General features: G+C 38.5%; 1 protein-coding gene across 4 annotated transcripts in view; it reads left to right on the top strand.

The window, feature by feature from the left end:
* The window catches only part of LOC105468090 (alsin Rho guanine nucleotide exchange factor ALS2), an 80,568-nt gene that overhangs the window by 18,884 nt on the left and 38,861 nt on the right, over positions 1-22,823 (top strand). For all 4 annotated transcript variants that reach the window (XM_011718048.2, XM_071073191.1, XM_011718047.3 and 1 more), the window contains 8 exons: positions 69-1,006; positions 4,407-4,764; positions 7,500-7,668; positions 9,214-9,310; positions 12,682-12,759; positions 15,759-15,941; positions 18,051-18,222; positions 20,657-20,837. In XM_011718048.2, coding sequence (XP_011716350.2) covers positions 69-1,006; positions 4,407-4,764; positions 7,500-7,668; positions 9,214-9,310; positions 12,682-12,759; positions 15,759-15,941; positions 18,051-18,222; positions 20,657-20,837 — 2,176 coding nt within the window. The remainder of the gene's footprint in view (positions 1-68; positions 1,007-4,406; positions 4,765-7,499; positions 7,669-9,213; positions 9,311-12,681; positions 12,760-15,758; positions 15,942-18,050; positions 18,223-20,656; positions 20,838-22,823) is intronic.

Genomic DNA, 22,823 nt, shown 5'->3' with positions numbered 1-22,823 from the left:
TACTGTTAAAATTTTTAGTTAATTCACTAACCCTTTTTTTTTTCTTTTTCCTTTTTTTGAAACTTCAGATGGTGAGGTCTACAGCTTTGGGACCCTTCCCTGGAGAAGTGGACCAGCAGAGATTTGTCCAAGTAGCCCCATTCTAGAAAATGCCCTGGTTGGGCAATATGTTGTTACTGTGGCAACAGGAAGCTTCCATAGTGGAGCAGTGACAGACAATGGTGTCGCATACATGTGGGGAGAGAATTCTGCTGGCCAGTGTGCAGTAGCCAACCAGCAGTATGTGCCGGAACCGAACCCTGTCAGCATTGCTGATTCTGAGGCCAGCCCTTTGTTAGCAGTCAGGATTTTACAGTTGGCATGTGGCGAGGAACACACTCTGGCATTGTCAATAAGCAGAGAGATTTGGGCATGGGGTACCGGTTGTCAGTTGGGTCTCATTACCACTGCCTTCCCAGTGACAAAGCCGCAAAAGGTAGAACATCTTGCTGGGCGAGTGGTGCTTCAAGTTGCCTGTGGTGCTTTCCACAGCTTAGCCCTTGTACAATGCCTCCCTTCCCAAGATCTGAAGCCAGTCCCAGAACGATGCAACCAGTGCAGCCAGCTCTTGATTACTATGACTGACAAAGAAGACCATGTGATTATATCAGACAGTCATTGTTGCCCATTAGGTGTGACACTGACAGAATCTCAGGCAGAAAACCATCCCAGCACTGCTCTCAGCCCCTCCACTGAAACCCTTGACAGGCAGGAAGAAGTATTTGAGAACACTCTTGTAGCCAGTGATCAGTCTGTTGCTACTGAACTGAATGCAGTCGGTGCTCAGACCACAAGCAGCGATGCCGTATCCTCTCAACAAAACGTCATGGGAACAACTGAAATTTCTTCTGCCAGAAACGTGCCATCATACCCTGACACCCAAGCAGTCAGTGAATACCTGCGGAGACTGTCAGATCATTCAGTAAGAGAGGACTCAGAGCATGGTGAAAAGCCAGTGCCATCTCAGGTACCTGCTAAATTTTATAAAATAAAAGTGTTTCTAGAGTTGAACTGTGTGAGCTTTTCTTTAGAAACTTTAAAATGAGTGAGGCTTGGTAGCATTTTTTGTTTTTTGAGTTTGACTATAATTTTGTTTTATCAGGCAAGCCTAGATAAAGGAAAGAACCTGGATTAATCCAAAATGACTCTTTATGTTTAAGTTCTAGGCCTTTATGATATTGAAAGGTATCATGTTGGGCTTGTTTTGTAAGTAGGAACATTTCATTTTGTTTTTCTTGCTAGTACTTTTTTTCCATGGCTAAGGTACTGAATGTTGGTAGGCCCTGAATACTTTTATATAACTATACATTCACAAACATTCTTCTTACTTGTATTTGTAACACTGTTCAGAATTCTGTAGAGAAAAGTTCTTTCCTTCTTTAACAGGGAAGGTTGCTTTGTGGCAGATCCTTCAGTTGTAGGCAGATTTAAAACTTACAGGCAATTACATGTTTCCGTTTTTTTCAGTTATAGCTGTTGTCCTTACTAGGCTTTATTTGAAGAGCTGGCTAATATTTTATCTTTTTGTTTGTTTGTTTTTGAGATGGGGTCTTGCTCTGTCACCCAGGCTGGAGTGCAGTAGTGCGATCGTGGCTCACTGCAGCCTTGATCTACCAGGCTCAAGCGATCCTCCCAGTTCAGCCTTCCAAGTAGCTGGGACTACACACGTGCCACCACACCTGCTGATTTTATTTTATTTTTAAGTAGAGAGGAGGTTGACCTTTGTTGCCCAGGCTCATCTCAAACTCCTGAGCTTAAGCAATCCTCCCACCTCAACCTTCCAAAGTGTTGAGATTACAGGCGGAACCATCATACCCAGCCTACTTTATGTATCTTATTAAAACTATTTTCATTTTGAAGATTTATGGTAGAGTGAACAAAAGCTGTTTATCAGTAGCACATGGTAAAGCTTGAGTTCCCGCTTAAAATAAATTGTTTTAAAAGGATTATTTCTGGCCTGTAATCCCAGCACTTTGGGAGACCAAGGCGGGCAGATCGTGAGGTCAGGAGATCGAGACCATCCTGGCTAACACGGTGAAACCCCGTCTCTACTAAAAATACAAAAAATTAGCCAGGCAGGGCGGCAGGCACCTGTAGTCCTAGCTACTCAGGAGGCTGAGGCAGGAGAATGGTATGAACCTGGGAGGCGGACGTTGCAGTGAGCCAAGATTGCGCCACTGTACTCCAGCCTGGGCAACAGAGCGAGACTCCATCTCAAAAAAAAAAAAAAGGATTATTTCTGTGTTTCACTCAGTGTGGCCTTTTGATTTTGCTTTACCAAAACTCTAAGAAAACAAAAGATCATAATTATAAAAGATCTGCCCTGCAGTGTTTCTTTTTAGGTTTTTGAAACCACATAGCCTCTTGCTTCTCAGTTCTTATTGTTTACTGTGTCAGAATGCAAACATGAAGGTATTTTTAGAAATAGTCTTTATTTCACAATCCATTTACTGAAACTTGTGGGTATTTGAGTTTTTTAAAAATCAAGGATAAGCTGTTTGGAGAAAGGTATTATAAAGTCTGAACAAAGCAAAAGTAGTAATTTAATAATGCATGTAGAAAATTCTTAGACTGTACATGCTTATTACCTTTAACTTACTTTGTTAAACATTGGAAGTTTTTGTTACTTATGCTAGTAACAATGTGTGTGTTTCTACTGAATTAAATTTAATTTATTTAAATTAAATAAATGTGTGTTTCTATTACATTTAATTTATTCTCTGTAAGTAACATCTCAATCATACAGCTAATTCACAAGGAATTTATGTGTTCTACGGCAAGTTTTTTCTCTTCTGGTGAGATATAACTGAGACTCTCTCATTCGGGAAATAAACCAAAGTATTATTGGTTGACTGGAATTCCTAAAATTATATATTTCATCAAAATTGCTAATTATGTTTTTTTGTAGGGGAGGGCTTATTTACTTACTATATTTTTAAATATAATTAAGTAGAAGGAGCCAGTTAGAACAGTAGTTCAAGGTTTATATAAGGTAGAGTTTTGTGACTTTGCTCTACCTAGTGGTCAAGAACCCCCTAAAATAGTTACCTCTAAATACCATCACTGCTTCTGTAAGGAGTCTTTGTGAACAAAAAGTGGAGATAGTGACACTAATTCTTTTGAACGAGCTATCATGGGAGCTGTATCACCAAAGAAGTAATAGACTTTGTATTTATTTTTTGTTTTATTAAGTATATTTGTTTATTTTATGGACTATTTACAGACTACTCATTTGCATGTAAATAGCTCTTTTGAATTTAGCATTTAATTCAACAAAATGTGGTGAGTACTTACGTGTCAGGCACTTTGCTAGGTACCAGGAATTCTTTCCTTTAAGAAGTCAAAAACCAGTGTTAAAATACACACACACACACACACACACACACACACGCAATATTTGTATTTTAATTTAGGACAAATGAAGGAATGTGTATATTCCCTTTGAGATCTTTGGGTACAATAAGAAGCATATTTTTCAATATGATCTATGCTGATGAGATGAAAGCTTTTTTATGTGTTTGGTAGGTACATTTAATGACCTTCCTTTTTAGGGAACATTGATGTTTGATAGCTTAGAGTAAATTTCTACTGATTTTTCATTAAGATATCAGAAAACTTTAGTTTGACTTTCTAGTACACTTCTAGAATCACACTAAGAACATTGGTTCCAAATGTTTAATTATTAACCTACCACATTTGCCATCTGTGGTAGCAAGAGCAAAGGTAATCCTACAGCTTGTCTAGCCCCAGGGTCATAGAAAATAACTCATTGATGAGCCAGTAAAGGCACTCAAGCTTAGCATAATTTGGGAGATGATAGGTTATAGGTATAACTTATTTTTCCATCTCTATATGCTATATCTAAATTTCAATTTATAAAGCATTTCAGGGAAAGCTTTTTTTCCATAAAATCTAATTTTTTTCCTGCCACTTCTAGGTGGTAGTCTGTATAAATTTTCCTGAAAGTGATCAATAATGAAATTTGCATTTTTTCAACCTTCCATCCAGGGCTGTCACAGTGCACATGGTATTAAAGACAGTGTTTTCCTTGCTTTTTCTTCCCTCTACCTTTTTACTATATTTAATTTTATAAAAGCAGCTGAGGCTTATTTTTAAATACCGTAGAAAAATACAACATCCAGACAAAAGGAAGTACTTTGGAAAAGGAACTAGAGTACTCATTTCCTTTTAATGTGTTAACTCCATGATCAAGAAGAGAATACCTTTAGTTGAAGGTGAAGAGAACTTCTCCTGTCATTTTAGATTCTTAAAGCAAACAGCGATGGATATTAAACTTTCTTTTTATTGATTGCTTATTGTATAAGGGATTATATTTTTATGTAATTTTTTATGTGTGTATATTTTAGCCTCTTATAGAAGAAGCAATTCCTAATCTCCACAGCCCACCTACCACAAGCACCTCAGCCCTAAACAGCCTGGTGGTCTCTTGTGCATCTGCTGTTGGTGTGAGAGTGGCTGCTACTTACGAAGCTGGTGCCTTGTCACTGAAGAAAGTTATGAACTTTTATAGTACAACCCCTTGTGAAACTGGAGCTCAGGCAGGCAGTAGTGCCATTGGCCCAGAAGGTTTGAAAGATAGCAGGGAAGAACAGGTTAAACAGGAATCAATGCAAGGAAAGAAAAGTTCAAGTCTTGTGGATATCAGAGAAGAAGAAACAGAGGGAGGCAGTCGAAGACTCTCCCTCCCTGGATTGTTGTCACAAGGTAAGGAAATAACCAGGTTTTATGAATTGACTTTTGGGGAATCCAGGATGCTCCTGACATCACATGCTGTATTATTGATAAAAACTTTCCTAATTATGAAACTGACATATTCAAATGTCAAAATTTATTTAAGGGTGGTTTTAAAAGAAAGTTGCATGTTTATCTGCTTTAGATATCACTAAAAAGTTAGAACGTAACTTTTTCTTGGTGTTTGCTCCTGCTTATGAACCTTATTTTGAATCTTATTTTGTTGTTCTGGAGTGTTACAATACCCTTCTTATTTCCTAATTGGGACCTATACTCCACACTGATGAGGTTGCAGATGTGACCATTGGATAAGTGAGGAATTACTGTACTTGACTTAAAAGAGGAGAGAACTCTTAAGCTTCAAGAAGAGAAAACTTCATTTTCTGAGACCATAGGCAATAAACTTTTTAGAATATTACACAGTTGGCTCTTCTCCTTTTCTCAGTCAGTTCAACAGTCTCAGCCATCTGGACTCGAGCTTGTCGAGAGTGGCCTGCAGACCAGCAGCATCAGCAGCACCTGGGAACTTGTTAGAAATGCAGATGCTCAGGTTCCACTCTCAACTTACTGAATCAAAACATGCATTAGAGCAAGATCCCCCAGGTGATTAGTGTGCACACTAAAGTTTGAGAAGCATTTGATGAGACCAGGAGTTGGCAGACTTTTTCTGTAAAGAGCCAAAGAGAAATATTTTAAGGTTTGTAGGCCATCCTGTCTCTGTGACAACTACTCAGCTACGCTGTGATTATGTAAAAGCAGCCAGAGTCAATATGTAATGAATGAGTGAAGCTATATCCCAACAAAACTTTATTTACAAAAGCAGATGGTAGGCCCTGTTTGGCCCATGGGCTATAATTGACCAGCTCCTGGTTTACATGATTTTGTGCAAAGCTCAAAAGTTGGGAAATCTAGACTGTACTAAAACTTACCTTTTTTTACTCTGCACCTGTTTCTCCCCTTGCTCTACTTACTGAACACTTTGTGCCACTCTTATTCTGCCTCCTAATTCTAATTACCACCAGATTTTCCTCTACACAAATAAAACTTAAGTCCTGATTAATTTGAATATATATATTATATATATATGATGTATAAGAAGACCTGTGATCTCTATTAAGTCTGAAGGAAAATCTTGCCCCAAATTTTTCTTATTCTTAAGTGTCCTTTACCATTTTAAGTATATAAATATATTTGCAATCTCTTTGAACTACAAATGTGGAATATTTTTTTCATGTCATTACATCATGATTCCCACTAATAGACTTACCTCCTAAGGTTAAATTTTACTTAGTAACCTAAAGTATCTTTAGAAAAATTTTACATGTACTCTTTTCCCCTCTCTAAGAATTATCTGGAGTGCATCCTTGAGGAATCTTCAAGTAGGTTTATTTAAGTCTCTGTATGCATAGAAATGATACATTTACCAGAAAAGATGTTGATGTTAGGCAGTGATGATCACTTTTCTTGTGGCCCAGAAGTTAATGACTTAATGACTAAGCCTCTACTGAGTGACATTTAATGATTTTCTTCAAAACCTATCCGGGCATCAAACACTATTCACATAGTGTTGTATATGTTTGATGTAATTTTGAACACGATAACGATAAAAAATGGCTGTGTTCTTTTAAAACATTTTTTAACATCTCTATAAAATAATTTGAAATAGGCAAATACAAAACCTTTTTAGTATTTCCCTTTCATAATCTTTTTCCTGCCTTAGAAATGTTTACATTTTATAGCTAAAATGAATTCTTTATTACAATTATTTGTAATATATTTGAACTTAGACCTTGACTTAGAAAGGCTTTTTGTGTTTTAAGAGATGGGGGCCGGGCACAGTGGCTCACACCTGTAATCCCAGCACTTTGGGAGGCCGAGGCAGGAGGATCACTTGAGGTCAGGAGTTTGAGAACAGCCTAGCCAATATGGCAAAACCCTGTCTCTACTAAAAGTACAAAAATTAGCTGGGTGTGGTGGTGCGTGCCTGTAATCCCAGCTACTCAGGAGGCTGAGGCCAGAGAATCGCTTGAACCCAGGAAGCAGAGATTCCAGTGAGCTGAGATCTTGCCACTGCAATCCAGCCTGGATGACAAGAGTGAAACTGTCTCAAAAAAAAAAATAATAATGTCTCGCTATGTTGCCCAGGCTGTAGTGCAGTGTGTTTTCACAGGTGCAGTCATAACACACTATAACCTCAAACTCCTGTGCTCAAGGAATCCTCCCAGCTCAGCCTCCCGAGTAGCTAGGATCGCAGCCACTTTGCCTGGCTCTTTAATTTTTGTTTTCAAATGGGAAAAATATTTGTCAGCCTTAGTATAGTATTTGTTGAGCATATTCTTTAGAATACAAGTTCTATAGGATGCCACTAGATGTTAGAAAAGGATTCTGTGGCTAAATGTTTGGAAGTCCAGCTGGGTTAAACATATTTAAACAGGGCTTTTATTTACAGGATTTGTCACCACCTTCAGTGTGTGCTAATGTGTATGTGAATCTCTGCAGAGGAGGTAGTGGGAGGATAGATTGTAGCAGTGAGTATTTACCAATTTCATTTGACTAATAGATCCGCTTTTCTACAGAGAACCTCTAGAATATGCTTCAAAAATACTGCGAGTGATGTATGTTTTTGAAAATGTTAAGTTTGTCTGAATGATATGTTTTCTTACCCTCTGGACTCCCACTCCTTCACCCCATGTCTGGTTGGTTTTCAGTTTCCCCCAGGCTCTTAAGAAAGGCTGCACGGGTGAAAACGAGGACAGTGGTTCTGACCCCCACATACAGTGGAGAGGCAGATGCGCTCCTGCCTTCTCTGAGAACAGAAGTGTGGACCTGGGGGAAAGGGAAGGAAGGGCAGCTGGGGCATGGCGATGTTCTGCCTAGGTAAGTGCTACCACCTTTTACTGATAGGAGTTGGCTTAAACAAATAACCTCTCTCCTGGGAAGGTCTCTAAATCTCACTTTCCTCATAGAGGAAATCTGGGCTCTTCTAGCTTCAGATTGTTATGCACCATTAACTCTGATAAAAAGTTGTCACTTTAGTCTTGAATTTGTTCTTAACAGTAAAGGACTTGGCGGGCGCGGTGGCTCACACCTTTAATCCTAGTGCTTAGTGCTTTGGAAGACCGCGGCAGGTGTATCACCTGAGGTCAGGAGCTCGAGACCAGCCTGGCCAACATGGCAAAACCCTGTCTCTGCTAAAAATACAAAAATTAGCTGGGTGTGGTGGCAGGCGCCTATCATCCCAGCTACTCAGGAGGCTGAGGCAGGAGAATCGCTTGAATCTGGGAAGAGCAGAGGTTGCAGTAAGCTGAGATTGGACCACTTCACTCCAGCCTGGGTAAAAGAACGAAATTCTTATCTCAAAAAAAAAAAAAAAGCAGTAGAAGACTTAAGTATCCATGCTGCACTTTTTCACATCTTCTTCGATGTGTGTTCATCTTGGAGTACAGAAAGGGATGTTGGGGTAAGATTATATTTCACTGGAAGACAGGAATGGCTCAGATTTTTAATTGATGAAAAGGTCACCACCTGTCACATAGGGAAAGAAAAGAGCCAACAGGTTTTTGTTTGTTTTTTATCCTGAAAGACGTCTCTCTGCCACTGCCAAAATAACTATAACTGAAACATCAGACTATGTCTGTTCATGTATATTAGAGTAAAACTGGCATTTTGTTTATTAGAAACTGTTATGATATTAACAAGTTAGATGTTGAGAAGTTTTTAAGTGGGTAATTGGAATGATTATCTAAAGTAGTGAGTTAATATAAATGCCTCTATTCATAGTAGAGTGAAGGCAACTGGAATTAATTTAAAAATTACCTTCCTTCTATGGTTATTTTTTATTATATCCTAAGTATACTTTCTGCTATAAAGAATCATTTGTAGTTTTATGATTCTTAACAGATTCTAAATTGTGGGGATTAGTTAGTGATTGATAGACAAAGATTAAAACCTTCCAAAAATTATTTATGATACTTAGGAGTAGATTGAACATATATCCTTTATGTTTATTTTAATGTTTTCTTTAGAAATATTTATTTTTGGCTGGGCACGGTGGCTCACACCTGTAATCCCAACACTTTAGGAGGCCGAGGCAGGCAGATCACGAGGTCAGGAGATCAAGACCATCCTGGCTAACACGGTGAAACCACGTCTCTACTAAAAATACAAAAAGAAGATTAGCCGGGCATGGTGGTGGGCACCTGGGCGACTGAGGCAGGAGAATGGCCTGAACCCGGGAGGCGGAGCTTGCAGTGAGCAGAGATTGCGTCACTGCGCTCCAGCCTGGGCGACAGAGCGAGACTCCATCTCAAAAAAAAAAAAAAAAAAATTATTTTTACATGAATGTAGTTTATAATTTGAGAAAGGCTACGATTCTTGCTTGAGAATACTTTGACTTTGTGTGCCTATGTGTTTCTCCTTAAGGCTTCAACCGTTGTGCGTAAAATGCCTGGATGGCAAAGAAGTAATCCATCTGGAGGCAGGTGGTTACCATTCTCTTGCACTTACTGCAAAATCCCAGGTAGGAGGCAAACTATTAAATACTTACCTTATTTTTATGGAAGGCCAACATGACGTTATTGGACCCTCATTTGTTGAGTATCTGCTATATGTCAGGCAGTGATACCGTATCTTAATTTAGGTTTCCAATATTTTGCATGGTATTATTTCCACTTTACAGATGAGGGAAGTGGAGTAAGAGAAATTATGTAACTTGTCTAAAGTCACACGTATGTAACAGTAGAGCTTGGATTTAAACACTGGTCTCCCTGATTTAGGAGCTTTCTATAATGTGTTCTCATCTAAAAAGAGAACCCCAGATTTTCCGGGGTATTGGTGAATTTTTATTTGTTACTTGACAAAGAAAGCATATAGTAAAACTCTAAGAAAACAAAGGCATTTTTCTTTAAAACTGTGGGACCTGAAAGTGACCTCTAGCATTACTAAAAACCATACCCATATACATAAACACAAAATAAGTTGTTTTAAGTTACTCTTTTTTTTAAAACTCAGACTGCTCATCTGCAATGTTATTATTAAATACATTCATACTTCGATAATGGTTCTTCACCAATTCCTTTATCTTTTTAAGAAGCCAGTAAATAATTCTAAACCTTTTAATATTTGATTTGATTGCAAATTTCACATACTAGGCTAGCCAAAAAACTAACATAACCCATATAAATGTCAATATTAGGAAAGAAAAAGGAGAATTTTCTGTTTTTAACATGATTCATTCAAAAAACTTAAAAATGAGAGATTAGGAAGGAGGTCAGTTACAAAATAAAAATTACTGGCTTTATTGTATACATACAATGAAACAAAACATACTCGAGGAAATTCTGCTCACAACTACACCAAAAGTATTAAGGAAGTAGGAATCGGTAGAAAATGCATATAACCCATATGATGCAAACTTTAGAACTCTTTTGAAGAGTCATAAAAGCAGTAGTAAAGGGAGAGATTTTATTTTTGGATGAGATGCATCAGTTGTAAAAATGTCATTTTTCTCTTGAATCCTTAATCAGCACAGTGAAAATTCAGTACAGTCCCCAAAATATTCCAGTATAATATTTACAATTTGATAAAATAATCGCAAAATTACTTTAGAAGAATAAACATAGATGAGCCAGGTAAAAAGGAAGAGAGATTTATCCTTATATATTTTAAAATTAAACAGATCAATGCAACAGAAATATGCCTATAGGCTAGAAATAATCTCAAGTATATATGAGAATTTAAGATATAAAAGTGGGGGTTTCAATTCAGTTGGGAAAACAAGACTTGAGTATCCGGTAAATGTAGTAAATGTTTACTGACTTCATATCTGTAGGAGAAAACTAAGATGGCTATACATATTCCAATTCTAGGTGTATTAATGATGTCATTAAAAACTAGAACTGTGAGTGTGTGTGTGTGTGTGTGTGTGTGTGAACAAATTAAGATGACTCTTTTAGGCATAGAAAAGGACATAACATCAAAACTGGAAATTAGAAAGTAAGATATGTTTGTCAACATGATGATTCAACAGTCCCGAACAGCAATGAAAACAGTGTAAACAAAATGAAAATACGTAACAAACTGGGTAAAAATATCTGCAACATATGTGATAAAGTGTTGCTACACTTAAATATAAAGGAACAATTGTCAAAGGATAAAAATTGTCAAAAGGATATTTATATTTTAGTCATGAAAGAAGTAGAAATGACCAGCAATAAATGAAAAGATGAGCAATTAGCAAATACGTTTAAAGTAAAAAACAACAGTACATTGTTTTTCTCACCTATGAGATTAACATATGCAAACCTAAGGATTGCCTTTAATGCTGAGCATTGATTAGAATGTGGGACAAAGTGTGCATGCAGCGCAGGCAGGAATGTAAATTGGACCTTGCTGGAAGACTGTTTGTCAGTATGTATCAAAAATCAGAATGGCATAGTCTTTGCCTAGGAATTTATCCTAAGCAAATAGATACATGAATATATGTATTCAAGGATTTTTCCTATCCTTTTTAATATTAAAGAATTGGAGGCTGGGTGTGGTGGTTTACACCTGTAATCCCAGCACTTTGGGAGATTGAAGTGGGCAGATCACCTGAGGTCAGGAGTTCAAGACCAGCCTGGCCAACATAGTGAGACCCCCATCTCTACTAAAAATACAAAAGTTAGCTGGGCATGATGACGGGCGCCTGTAATCCTAGCTACTTGGAATACTGAGGTAGGAGAAGTGCTTGAATCTGGGAGGTGGAGGTTGCAGTGAGCTGAGATCGCGCCATTGCACTCCAGGCTGGGTGACAAGAATGAGACTGTTTCCCAAAAAAAAAGGAATTGGAAAGAACTTAATTCAATAGGTAATTTGTTAAAGTATATGCACAGTAGAGTTCTAGACAGTTATTAAAAATGATGTTGCAGATCTATACTTATTGATGTACAGAAAAGTAGGTGCCACCAAGTGGTTGATCAGTGATTTTCACTTTATTTCTATTTTTATTTTTGTACTGTCACAGTCTTGTACAATGACCATGAATTACTTTCATAATCAGAATAAACAAACATTTTAACTAAACATAGTTATTGTAATCTTGTTTCTTTTGTCTGTAGTGACGTGCAGGTACTTGTGTTTCTCTTACAGCAACTCTTCATGTATGAAAGGTTTTCTGTTCATTCCATAGTACTTTTATCTACAGGGTAGGAAATCATGATTACTTTTCCTCTATATCACTTAACGTTTTTATTGCTGTCTCTAAAAGAGGCAGTATACGATAATTCCTGGGATTAAATCCCGCCTCTTACATATGAATTTGTGACCACGTGTAAATTAATTAACCTCTCTGGGTTTCCTTATTATTTATTTATTTATTTTTGTTAGGATAGTTGTGAGAATGAATCATCGATTAACATACAGAAAGTGTTAAGAACAATGTCTGGCAGTTAGTAAGCACTGAAAAGTGTTAGTTATTGTTATTATTGACTCTTCAACTCTGTGTCTTTTTTTTTTTTTTTTTTGAGACCAAGTTTTGCTCATGTTGCCTAGGCTGGAATGCAATGATGCAGTGGTGCAATCTCGGCTCACTGCAACCTCTGCCTGCCTGGTTCAAGCAATTCTCCTGCCTCAGCCTCCCAAGTAGCTGGGATTACAGGCGTGCACCACCACACCTGGCTAATTTTTGGACTCTGTGTCTTCTTATGTAGCAAGACTCTATTTGCCCATTATCTCTGGTCTTGTTTAAAAATGAATTTCCTTAATATCTGTTAAAGAGTAAAAAACTAACATAAGTAATTTATGTATAATTGTTGGTATTTGTATATATATGTTAATTATTATAAAGGTTCAGAGTTGATGTGCAAAATCAGATTCACAACTCTTAGCTACTTTTCTGTGTTTTTTTGATAGGTTTACTCATGGGGTAGCAATACCTTTGGTCAACTTGGGCATTCCGATTTTCCAACAACAGTTCCTCGTCTTGCAAAGGTACTTTTGTGAACTTGATAGCAACTTATTCCACAATTCTTAAATGTAACCTTATATTTCTCTATTTCTTACTTTAAAAAATCAGGGGAATTTCATATGTACAACCTAAATTTGTTTTGGTTTTCTTAAGAAAAGTTTTAAAAACAGGAAGCCACATGTTTTCAAGCTAAATGTTCGCTTTTTATATGTTTATATTTCTTAGCTTCAACTGTTCATTAAATATTCATAGTTCCTTTGTTTTTTAAGTAAAAAAATGAAAAAGTACTTTCTTTTAAAACATGTTTCTAGGACTCTGCTGTTTTCTCAGTGTTACCAGATAATGTCTATTCTGAATTCTCCATTGTTTGACTTTTACATAACATTATTTGGTGGTGTAATTTTGTGTGGGCATTTTAAAATAACATGCAGAGTAGTAAAACCTTTTTTGGTAAGCCTTTTCACTTTCTGTAGTAAAGCTAAAAGTAGAGGTGATTTTTTTTTTTTTAACTGTTAGATGGATTGGTTTCAGTTTATGTAATGCTATTGAGAGACTGGTAGCTTCTAGTCCCTTTGAAGCAGTTCTGTAATGTGTTTCTCCACCTTGTTTTCCGCCTTATCGCCCTGAGGAAATACCAAATTCTCATCAGTTGTATTGGTTCCTTAAACAAGAGTTTTAGGGCTTTTTGGTAGAGATGCCCACCATGTGACAGAATGGAATATGGAGGTCATAGATATGTAGTTGGATCCTGGTATCTCCCCTATCCCACGATATGCTCCCTCTGGAGTAATGGAGATTAAAGAAGGGCAATTACATCAATTTCAGGAATACGCTTTGAATGTAAGTGACAGTTAAAATATATTCCAGTAATTCATATATGCATTGTGCACTGTGCATCTGTCACTATTTAAGACTTTTACATGCTGGCTTTCCTTTTGGTGAACTTAATTTTACTGGGATGAAAAGGTTTAATAAAACATTAGGGAACAATGATCACTTCTAGCTCCGATCTGAAATGTTTTCAGTATAAAACATCTTAGTAGTAAGCTATTCAGTTTCTGATACATTATCACAAAAATATTGCAAATCATTGTTTCTTGTTTTTTGTTTATTTGATTAAAGTGTGCACTTATTCATACTAAGGAAAGCTTTGTAATGTAGCATGGAGACCTGAAAATCAAACTCCTTTTTAACATTTTAGAGTCAGACAAGAGAATAGTTTGTTACAAGATTTTAGTTTCATAACTCTTCAACACCATTATGAGCTTGGTTTCTTTATTTGAGGAACGCTGAGAAAAACTTTTGAAGTCATCCTGATTAATCTGTGAGAATTAAAAGTGAAGGCAGAGTGAGATTTGAATTAGTTTTGAGGCTAGGAAGAAGACTCACTCCTCCTGCAAAAATCGTAATGCATCCTTTGCAAAATGAATGGGAAGTCCGTTATTTGGATAGCCTGAATTTGAGAGCATAATGTCATGCCAGAAGAAGACTGCTATAAAATTAGTAGTAGACACACACACGCACACAAAATCACCTGTGATTTAGAGCCTAGCTAGATACTAAGGATCGAATAGATTAAGGTTATTTGTTCATCAGTCCAGGAGTCAGTGCTGAAACTATCTAAACACAAAGGATCTAACAGATTAGAGAGTGTATTTGTGTGTGTGTGTGTGTGTGTGTGTGTGTGTGTGTGTGTGTGTGTGTGTTGTTTTATCTGTCAGTCTAGGAGCTGAAGCTGGGTCCAGAGGTTAGGGGCAGTAGTTTTTGCAGTAACGCACTTTCTCCAAATGAAATCTTATGAGGAATCCCATACATAAAGCCCACAAATGAGGAACTACTTTGGTTAAGGATGGAGTGGGGGCCTGGAGCCCTGGCACCTGCCTTTGCATGGTGGCTACTGAATCACTTTGTGGAATCCCAAGGTTTAAAATTACTGATTTAAAGGCAGTGGTTCTCAAACTTTTGCATACATCAGAATCACCTGTGGAGTGCTTGTTAAAACAGAGTGCTGGGCTGGGCGCGGTGGCTCACGCCTGTAATCCCAGCACCTTGGGAGGCCGAGGCAGGCGGATCAGGAGGTCAGGAGATCGAGACCATCCTGCCTAATATGGTGAAACCCTGTCTCTACTAAAAATACAAATATTAGCTGGGCGTGGTGGTGGGCTCCTGTAGTCCCAGCTACTTGGGAGGCTGAGGCAGGAGAATGGCGTAAACCCGGGAGGCAGAGCTTGCAGTGAGCTGAGATCACGCCACTGTACTCTAGCTTGGGCGAAAGAGTGAGACTCCATTTCAAAAAAACAAAAACAAAAAAACAGAGTGCTGGACTCTATTCCCCATTCCCCTTCCCCCAGTAGCTCTTGGGCCTGGGAATTTGTGTTTCTAACATGTTCCCAGGTGATGGCTGCTGCTGCTGCTGCAAAGACCACTCAGAACCACTGGTCTAAGGTATCCCTGTAGATGGGCTTGTCAGGGGCTCTGCCTGTTTTAACATCCTGGGAGTAGGCACAGTAAAGTCACATAGGACCAGTAGAGTTCCAAGTGGGAAAACTGAATTTTCTCCCAAGAGTGTAGTTGGCCAGAATAGAATTTAGCCTTATTAGATTTTCTTTTACCTCAATTTTTGTGCACACAGCCAAATGTGGAAAGACAAAGGTATGTCCTAATTGTCACTTCTAGAGTAGGGCTCTGGAAGTTTCTGGGTCTCTTCATTATAATACAGTCTGTGCAGACTTCCAAAAGTAACAATAAAAAATTAGATGAGTGGTTTTTCCTTTTTAAATTCCAATTTTTCAGATTTTTATAAAAACAGTTCTAAATTTAAAAGCTGAACAAGGGATTCCGTCTTACTCCTGCACCTGCTGCTCTGCATTTGATTGGGCAAATTGCTGGGTGAGTTTGCTCTCAGATATGACTGACTTTGCACCATGCTTATTTAAGCAACCTAACATTTCAGTTTCTGTGGATCTGAAGTTCTCTCTGATTGCCTTTATCTTAGACAGACACTATCTTTCTGTCGTTGCAGATAAGCAGTGAAAATGGAGTCTGGAGCGTAGCCGCAGGCCAGGATTATTCCCTGTTTTTAGTGGATACAGAAGACTTCCAGCCTGGGTTATATTACAGTGGCCGACAGGACCCTACAGAAGGTGACAACCTTCCAGAGAATCACAGTGGTTCTAAGACTCCAGTACTTCTCTCCTGTAGTAAGGTGAACAGGAATTGGATCCTAAGGCCCACATTCAGTAACACATGAGAAGTCTTTTTTGTTTTTATTTGTATGTATGCGTAATTATTAGTAAGCATCTCTAACTACCTTATTTAAAATTGCAAACTCCTTTTATTCCCCCTTCATTCCTTATCTTTTCTCTCCTTATTCTCTCCAGAGGGCCTATCACCATCGAACACACTATATAATTAATTATTTTGTCTATTGTCTGCCCTCCTTACTGTAATGTAAGATTCAGAAGGGTAGGGATTTTAGGCTATCTCATTCACTGCTGTAGCCTCATAGTACATACTTTATAAACATTTGTTGAATTAACACCCTCATGTAGGAATATTGGAAAATACATTTTACTGTGAAGTTTCCTGACTGCAGCCATAGAACCCTCGAGGTGAATCAGAACAGAAATAGAGTAGTTGAATTTCTAACTGTTAGTGGGAAGTAACAATGCAAGAGCCTGAGATAGGCTCATGGCAGACCGTGAAAGACCCGACAGACAACCAGCAGTGTTCTGTTTTCCTCTGCTTCACTTCTCTGCCTCTAATTTAATTAATTTATTTTTTGAGACTGAGTCTTGCTCTGTTGCCCAGGCTGGAGTGCAGTGACGCAGTCTTGGCCCATTGCAACCTCTGCCTCCTGGGTTCAAGTAATTCTCCTGCCTCAGCCTCCCAAGTAGCTGAGATTACAGGTGCCCACCACCACGCCCAGCTAATTTTTGCATTTTTAGTAGAGACAGCGTTTCACCATGTTGCCCAGGCTGGTCTTGAACTCCTGACCTCAAGTGATCTTCCTGCCTTAGCCTCCGTAAGTGCTGGGATTACAGGCCTGAGCTACCTTGCTTGGCCTTAATTTTATTTCCTACTGTTTACCTACTGTTTATCCCCTTTTCATTTGATCTGCTTTCCTACTCTGTTTTCCTTTCTTCTTTTTCATAAACTGAAACCACTGGCTTATTTCTAGGTTTCCTTTTCCCCATAAAGTGACATGTTGCAGGGAAATTAACCCCCAAAACTAGTATATTCTAGGGTTTCTTATTTTTATTGAGTAAAATAGCATATTGACTTTTTTATTTTATTTTATTTTTTAGTCTTTGTGTTTGTTTTTCTAGCGAGTAAGTTACGAATGCGTGGGAACAAGATCTTTCTTGCTAAAGGTAACACTGGGACTGAGTACAATGGCTCATCCCTATAATCACAGAACTTTGGGAGGCTGAGACTGCAGGATCACTTGAGGCCAGGAGTTCAAGACCAGCCTGGGCAACATAGCAAGACCCTGTCTCTACCAAAACAAAAAAATATTTAAAAATTAAAGGCAACATTTGCCAAGATGTGTCTGTAGTTGCTGGTCCTGGCGTTACATTCCCCATGAATGATTTCACAGTCTAGATAAAGGATCAAATGGGCCGATGAAAGGAATGAAGAGCTCTCGTGTGTGTCTTTGGTTACCATGGGATGTTAATAGTGCATTGGGTCTGTAACTTGCCTCCCTGATTTAATGGGATATGTGAATAAAGACATGGAATGTTTTTTATACAGTGGTATCTTGGGTAAATGACAAAAAGTCCCTTTTTAAGAAAATCTCGTTTCATTGTACAAAAGGCAGGTTAATTTTTGAATCCTAGATATTTTAATATATAGCATAGAGATTCTCCCTGATCTCGTTAATCTTATTTTACTCGGAAAGGGGTCCTGAGACATATATCCCTATCATTTGGATCTTTATATATCCAGGGTGTCTGTTTCCAAACACTTGTAATGTGAAATGAAAGGTATCTTGGAGATAATTGAAAGTAGGTGTATATAGTTATGTATAGATCCAGATATGCATATATAACAATGATGCACTGATGAACCAGCTCTAAAAAAAAAGAAGCAACCCCCCACCCCCCACCCCGCCAAATAAAACCCTAGTCTGTAGTGCTTGCAAATTTTCACTGTGGCCAATTTTCAAGCTGCCAATGGTTTAATTACTTGCTTGCAAATTTTCTGAATATTTAAGTTAGCTCTTGTCAGCTGATATAAGCCAGCTTCGGTATACCAAATTACTAACATAATTATATGTTATATTTAATCCTTTTATTTTCTTCTGTTTCAGCTTGGATATATAAGCAGAGTGACAGCAGGAAAAGATAGCTATCTAGCCTTGGTGGATAAAAACATTATGGGGTATATTGCCAGTCTCCACGAGTTAGCTACTACAGAAAGACGATTCTATTCAAAACTAAGTGATATCAAATCTCAGATTCTCAGGCCTCTTCTCAGTTTAGGTAAGTTGCAACCCCCTCTCTCCCACCACTAAATCATCAGGTCTTTATCTCTTCTTCCTATATCACAAATAATGAAAACCTGTTAGTTTATGGTTTACTTCTTTCTATTCACTGTCTTTGTGTGTGTGTGTGTACACAGGTAGTCAACAATTTATAAACTGTTTCCAATTTGTCAATAGCCTCACTGCCCCTGCCCTGTCCTGCCACTCCCAGAGCTCCCTCGGCTTGCAGAAGTAGAAAAATGGAACTTTTAGGATATTCATGGCAGAGGAGCAAAAACAACTTTGGGAAAGTTGACCCTACATAAAGTTAGACTTCCAAACAACACTTCTGCCCCTGCTGGTCCTAAGAGATCTTCCAGTATACTATCTGAATTTTTTGTTTTCCTCATTATAGTTCTTAGAATTATATCAAGTAGAGATTTATTTGGATTTACAGGTAGTCTCTTAAAATTGTGGATAACTATAAGAGTGTTAAAGATCTTATCCAGCTGGGCATGGTGGCTCACACCTGTAATCCCAGCACTCTGGGAGGCTGAGGAGGGCAGATCACAAGGTCAGGAGTTTGAGACCAGCCTGGCCAACATGGTGAAACCCCATCTCTACTAAAAATTCAAAAATTAGCCAGGCACAGTGGCAGGCGCCTGTAATCCCAGCTACTCAGGAGGCTGAGGTAGGAGAATTGCTTGAATCCAGAAGGTGGAGGTTGCAGTGACCTGAAATTGTACCACTGCCATCCAGCGTGGGTGACAAAGCAACACTCCATCTCGGGGGGAAAAAAGATCTTATCCCTCAGCATGAGTTGATTATATCTGATTCTTTTTCTTAGCTATGCCCAGCTACAAAGAGATTGGAAGTGAGGGGGTAATACAGAGGGAATGGGTTACAATAGTACTAGATGGGATGCCCCTGTCCAGATATACTGGGTACCTGGGGTTTCTGGGAGAATAGAAAGGAATGCAGAATGGAAGTTGAGGGAACTGTTGCAGATAAACTTTTCCTATTTCAAATTTTTTTTTCTGGGCTTGGCCCTACAGTCAGAAAACAGAGAGGAAGTTTTCTTTCTCTTTCTCTGTCCTGCACTCCTTGCCCCCTGTGTTGATCCAGAATTCAGGCTAATACTCAATACATCACTTTTGCCACGTTGAGGACATTGTCTTTCTTGTGCAGGTCAGCCCATTGTTTCTTTTCTTTTCTTTCTTTTTTTTTTTTTTGAGAAGAGTCTTGCTCTGTCACCCAGGCTGGAGTGCAGTGGCATAATCTCGGCTCACTGCAACCTTCGCCTCTTGGGTTCAAGCGATTCTTGTGCCTCAGCCACCTGAGTAGCTGGGACTACAGGTGTGCACCACCACACTTGCTAATTTTTGTATTTTTAGTAGAGACGGGGTTTTGCCCTGTTTCCCAGGCTGGTCTTGAACTCCTGGCCTCAAGTGATCTGCCTGCATTGGCCTCCCAAAGTGCTGGGATTACAGGTGTGAGCCACCGTGCCCGGCCTGCCCATTGTTTCTAGTGGAAAAACATCTTTTCAAACAACTAATTTACAGTCTTTGTGAATATAATCCCTTTGTAAGCTGAGGACGGTCTGCATTTGTGTTTTTGTTTTTATTACCTTCTGCCTTTTAAGTGTTGTGGAGTCTCTGTTCTATAAATTCCCCTCGTCTAGGTAGGCTGAACACTCCAGGACTTTGCCAAGGGAAAGGAAGCAATCTAAGCTGGAAGCTTCCTGGATTGCTCTGAAAGGAAAGTTAAATCTGCCTCTCTCCTGTCCTGGTTGCTGATTTCTTTGTTGGTCTTCCCAGTCTAGTTTCCTAATTGCTTGGAAAGAAGTGCTAGAAATGAAGACTTTTAGACAGGCAAAAAGCAAATAGTATCCTGGTGCCCTCTCTGAAATTCAGAGCATCCTCGGCAGTCCAGTGTTTGGATTGCCTTTTCTGCACTGATCGGTTGGGCTTGTCAAAGAGGCAAGTGGAGCAGAAGTCAGAACAAAAAAGCTGAAAATCTTAACAAAGATATAACACCCCAAGTGAGTTTAATTCCTGACTGTCATTAATCAGTGACTTAAATTAGATAATTGACTTCCCTTCTCTTGGCTTCAGATGACTTATCTTCAAAATGACCAGAGAGTTGCATTAGCTCAATGGTTCTCAAATTTGGCTCATCTTTAAAATCACCTGGAGAGTCTTTTTTAACAGAAAAAGCCATCCTGGAATCTATAAGGTTCCTGTGAATGTGTTTTTAACAAGTTCCTCAAAGTACTGGTTACTGTGATCTTTGAGGTTGCTTTAATACTGTAATCATTTGGGTTCCTTAGTTGAGAGCACATGGCAACAGGTTAAGTAGTCTTAGAGGAATTCATAATCATAATCATATGATCGTAATAAAGTGATCGGTTTTCAGTTTATGTTGTTGTCATCATCATCATTATTTTGTTATAGAAAATTTGGGCACTACAACTACAGTCCAGCTGTTGCAGGAGGTGGCTAGCCGATTCAGCAAGCTGTGTTACCTCATTGGTCAACATGGAGCCTCACTGAGCAGCTTCCTTCATGGGGTAAAGGAAGCCAGGAGTTTGGTCATCCTGAAGCATGCAAGTCTCTTCTTGGATAGTTATACAGAGCAAGTATCCAGTCCCGTGTCATGTTCAATCTCTGCAGGGTTATTCTGCCAAGGAGAACAGCTCCTTAATCAGAAGAGACTAGATTAGGGAGAGTGATATAAGGTAATAGAAATTGCAAAGCAGTTATTTTAATCTTAAGCCAACTATAGTTCTGGATTGCTAAAATTTAGTCTTCTCTAAGTGAAAAAAAAGGTTTAAAAAATGAATTATCATGTTTTCTTCTATATTCTAGCAGAGTGATAGCATAATTTACATAAAATGTACTATTATAAGTGGTTCTTTAGGAAACAATTTTGTTTACTTAACTAAATTGTACTAAAACTTGAAGCAATTAGTAACTAAACAAATTATTTTTTTTTTTTTTTTTTTTTTTTTTTTTTTTGAGACGGAGTCTCACGCTGTTGCCCGGGCTGGAGTGCAGTGGCGCGATCTCGGCTCACTGCAAGCTCCGCCTCCCGGGTTCACGCCATTCTCCTGCCTCAGCCTCCTGAGTAGCTAGGACTACAGGCGCCCGCCACCGCGCCCGGCTAATTTTTTGTATTTTTAGTAGAGACGGGGTTTCACTGTGGTCTCGATCTCCTGACCTTGTGATCCACCCGCCTCGGCCTCCCAAAGTGCTGGGATTACAGGCTTGAGCCACCGCGCCCGGCCTAAACAAATTATTTTAAGACCAACTGCTGACTGTAAGTATGGAGCTGTTCTGATGTCTGCTTTTTACTTTTGTGTAAATGGAAGTTTTAAAAGATCCAACTATTTTTAACTCGAAGATGTTTTTTCTTAATAAAACCTAGAATAGTTATTCAAGGTTCTTTGCATGTTTTTCAAGTAAAATATCCCAAGTGTACTTGAAAATGTAACTTAAAATGTTTCTTACCTTTTCTTAACTTGTATTTTGATATGATGATGTGAGGCATAATTTAAGTGTTATTTTAATGTATGTTAGGTTATGCTTTGATCTGAAGTATGTATAGGTTTTGTTCTCTATTCATTCACACCTCAACCATCCAGCAAACACTGAGTGCCCACTCAGTGCCAGGCATTTGCGGGGAGCTCCAAGCCCACAGCAGCACAGCATGGGGCTTGCGAAAAGCACCAGCCCTCATGGAGTTCATGTTTTGTTGGTGTTTTGATTATTTATAACATAAATAACATGTGTCTATTACTGAAAACTGCACAAATAAAGATAATCAAGTATCACCCATAATCCTACCACCAGAACTAACCACTGTTTATCTTCTTAGTGTATTTCCTTTCCAACCTATGTAATATGTGCAGATAGTTGGATGCTATTTTAATTCTAAGCAAAATTGAAAATATTTGAAGCTGTTGTCTAAGAGGAAATATCCTGGTTTGAGTCTTTTAACACATAATCTTTCAGAAATGAAAAATAAAAATAATAGAACTTACTACTAGTTTTCTTTTTTAAAACTAGATTTTGTTGTTTTTGTGATTCCAGCTTTTACTGGTATAATTTTCATTTTTTGACTGGAATTCATCTCATAATACTTCTACTTCACTTCTTTTTCTTCTCTGGTACTTTAGGCCTTATGCTTAAAAATGCTTTTGTTTAGATATTTTGGGCTTTTTTTTAACATAACGTTTTATTCCTATAGATGGGGCAAGTAAAATATTTGGGTTTATGTATGAATCTTTCAAATTATTTTTATAATAAATTTAAAGTTATTGAAGCCTGGAGTGCAGTGGCACCATTACAGCTCACTGCAGCCTTGACCTCCCAGGCTTAAATGATTCTCCCACCTCAGCCTCCCAAGAAGCTGGGACTACGGGTGCATGTCAGCACATCCAGCTAAATTTTTTTATTTTTTGTAGAGACAGGGGTCTCACTATGTTGCCCAAGCTGGTCTCAAACTCCTGGGTGTAAGTTATCCTCCTGCCTTAGCCTCCCAAAGTGTTAGGATTGCAAGTGTGAGCCACTGTGCCTGGCCAAAATTATTTTTAATTGTGATAAAATACACATCACATAA

The sequence above is a fragment of the Macaca nemestrina genome, chromosome 11 (genome assembly GCF_043159975.1).
Source record: "Macaca nemestrina isolate mMacNem1 chromosome 11, mMacNem.hap1, whole genome shotgun sequence".
NCBI classification, from domain to species: Eukaryota; Metazoa; Chordata; class Mammalia; order Primates; family Cercopithecidae; genus Macaca; species Macaca nemestrina.
Note: the sequence above shows the minus strand (reverse complement) of the source record. Positions and strands in the feature narration are given on the sequence as shown.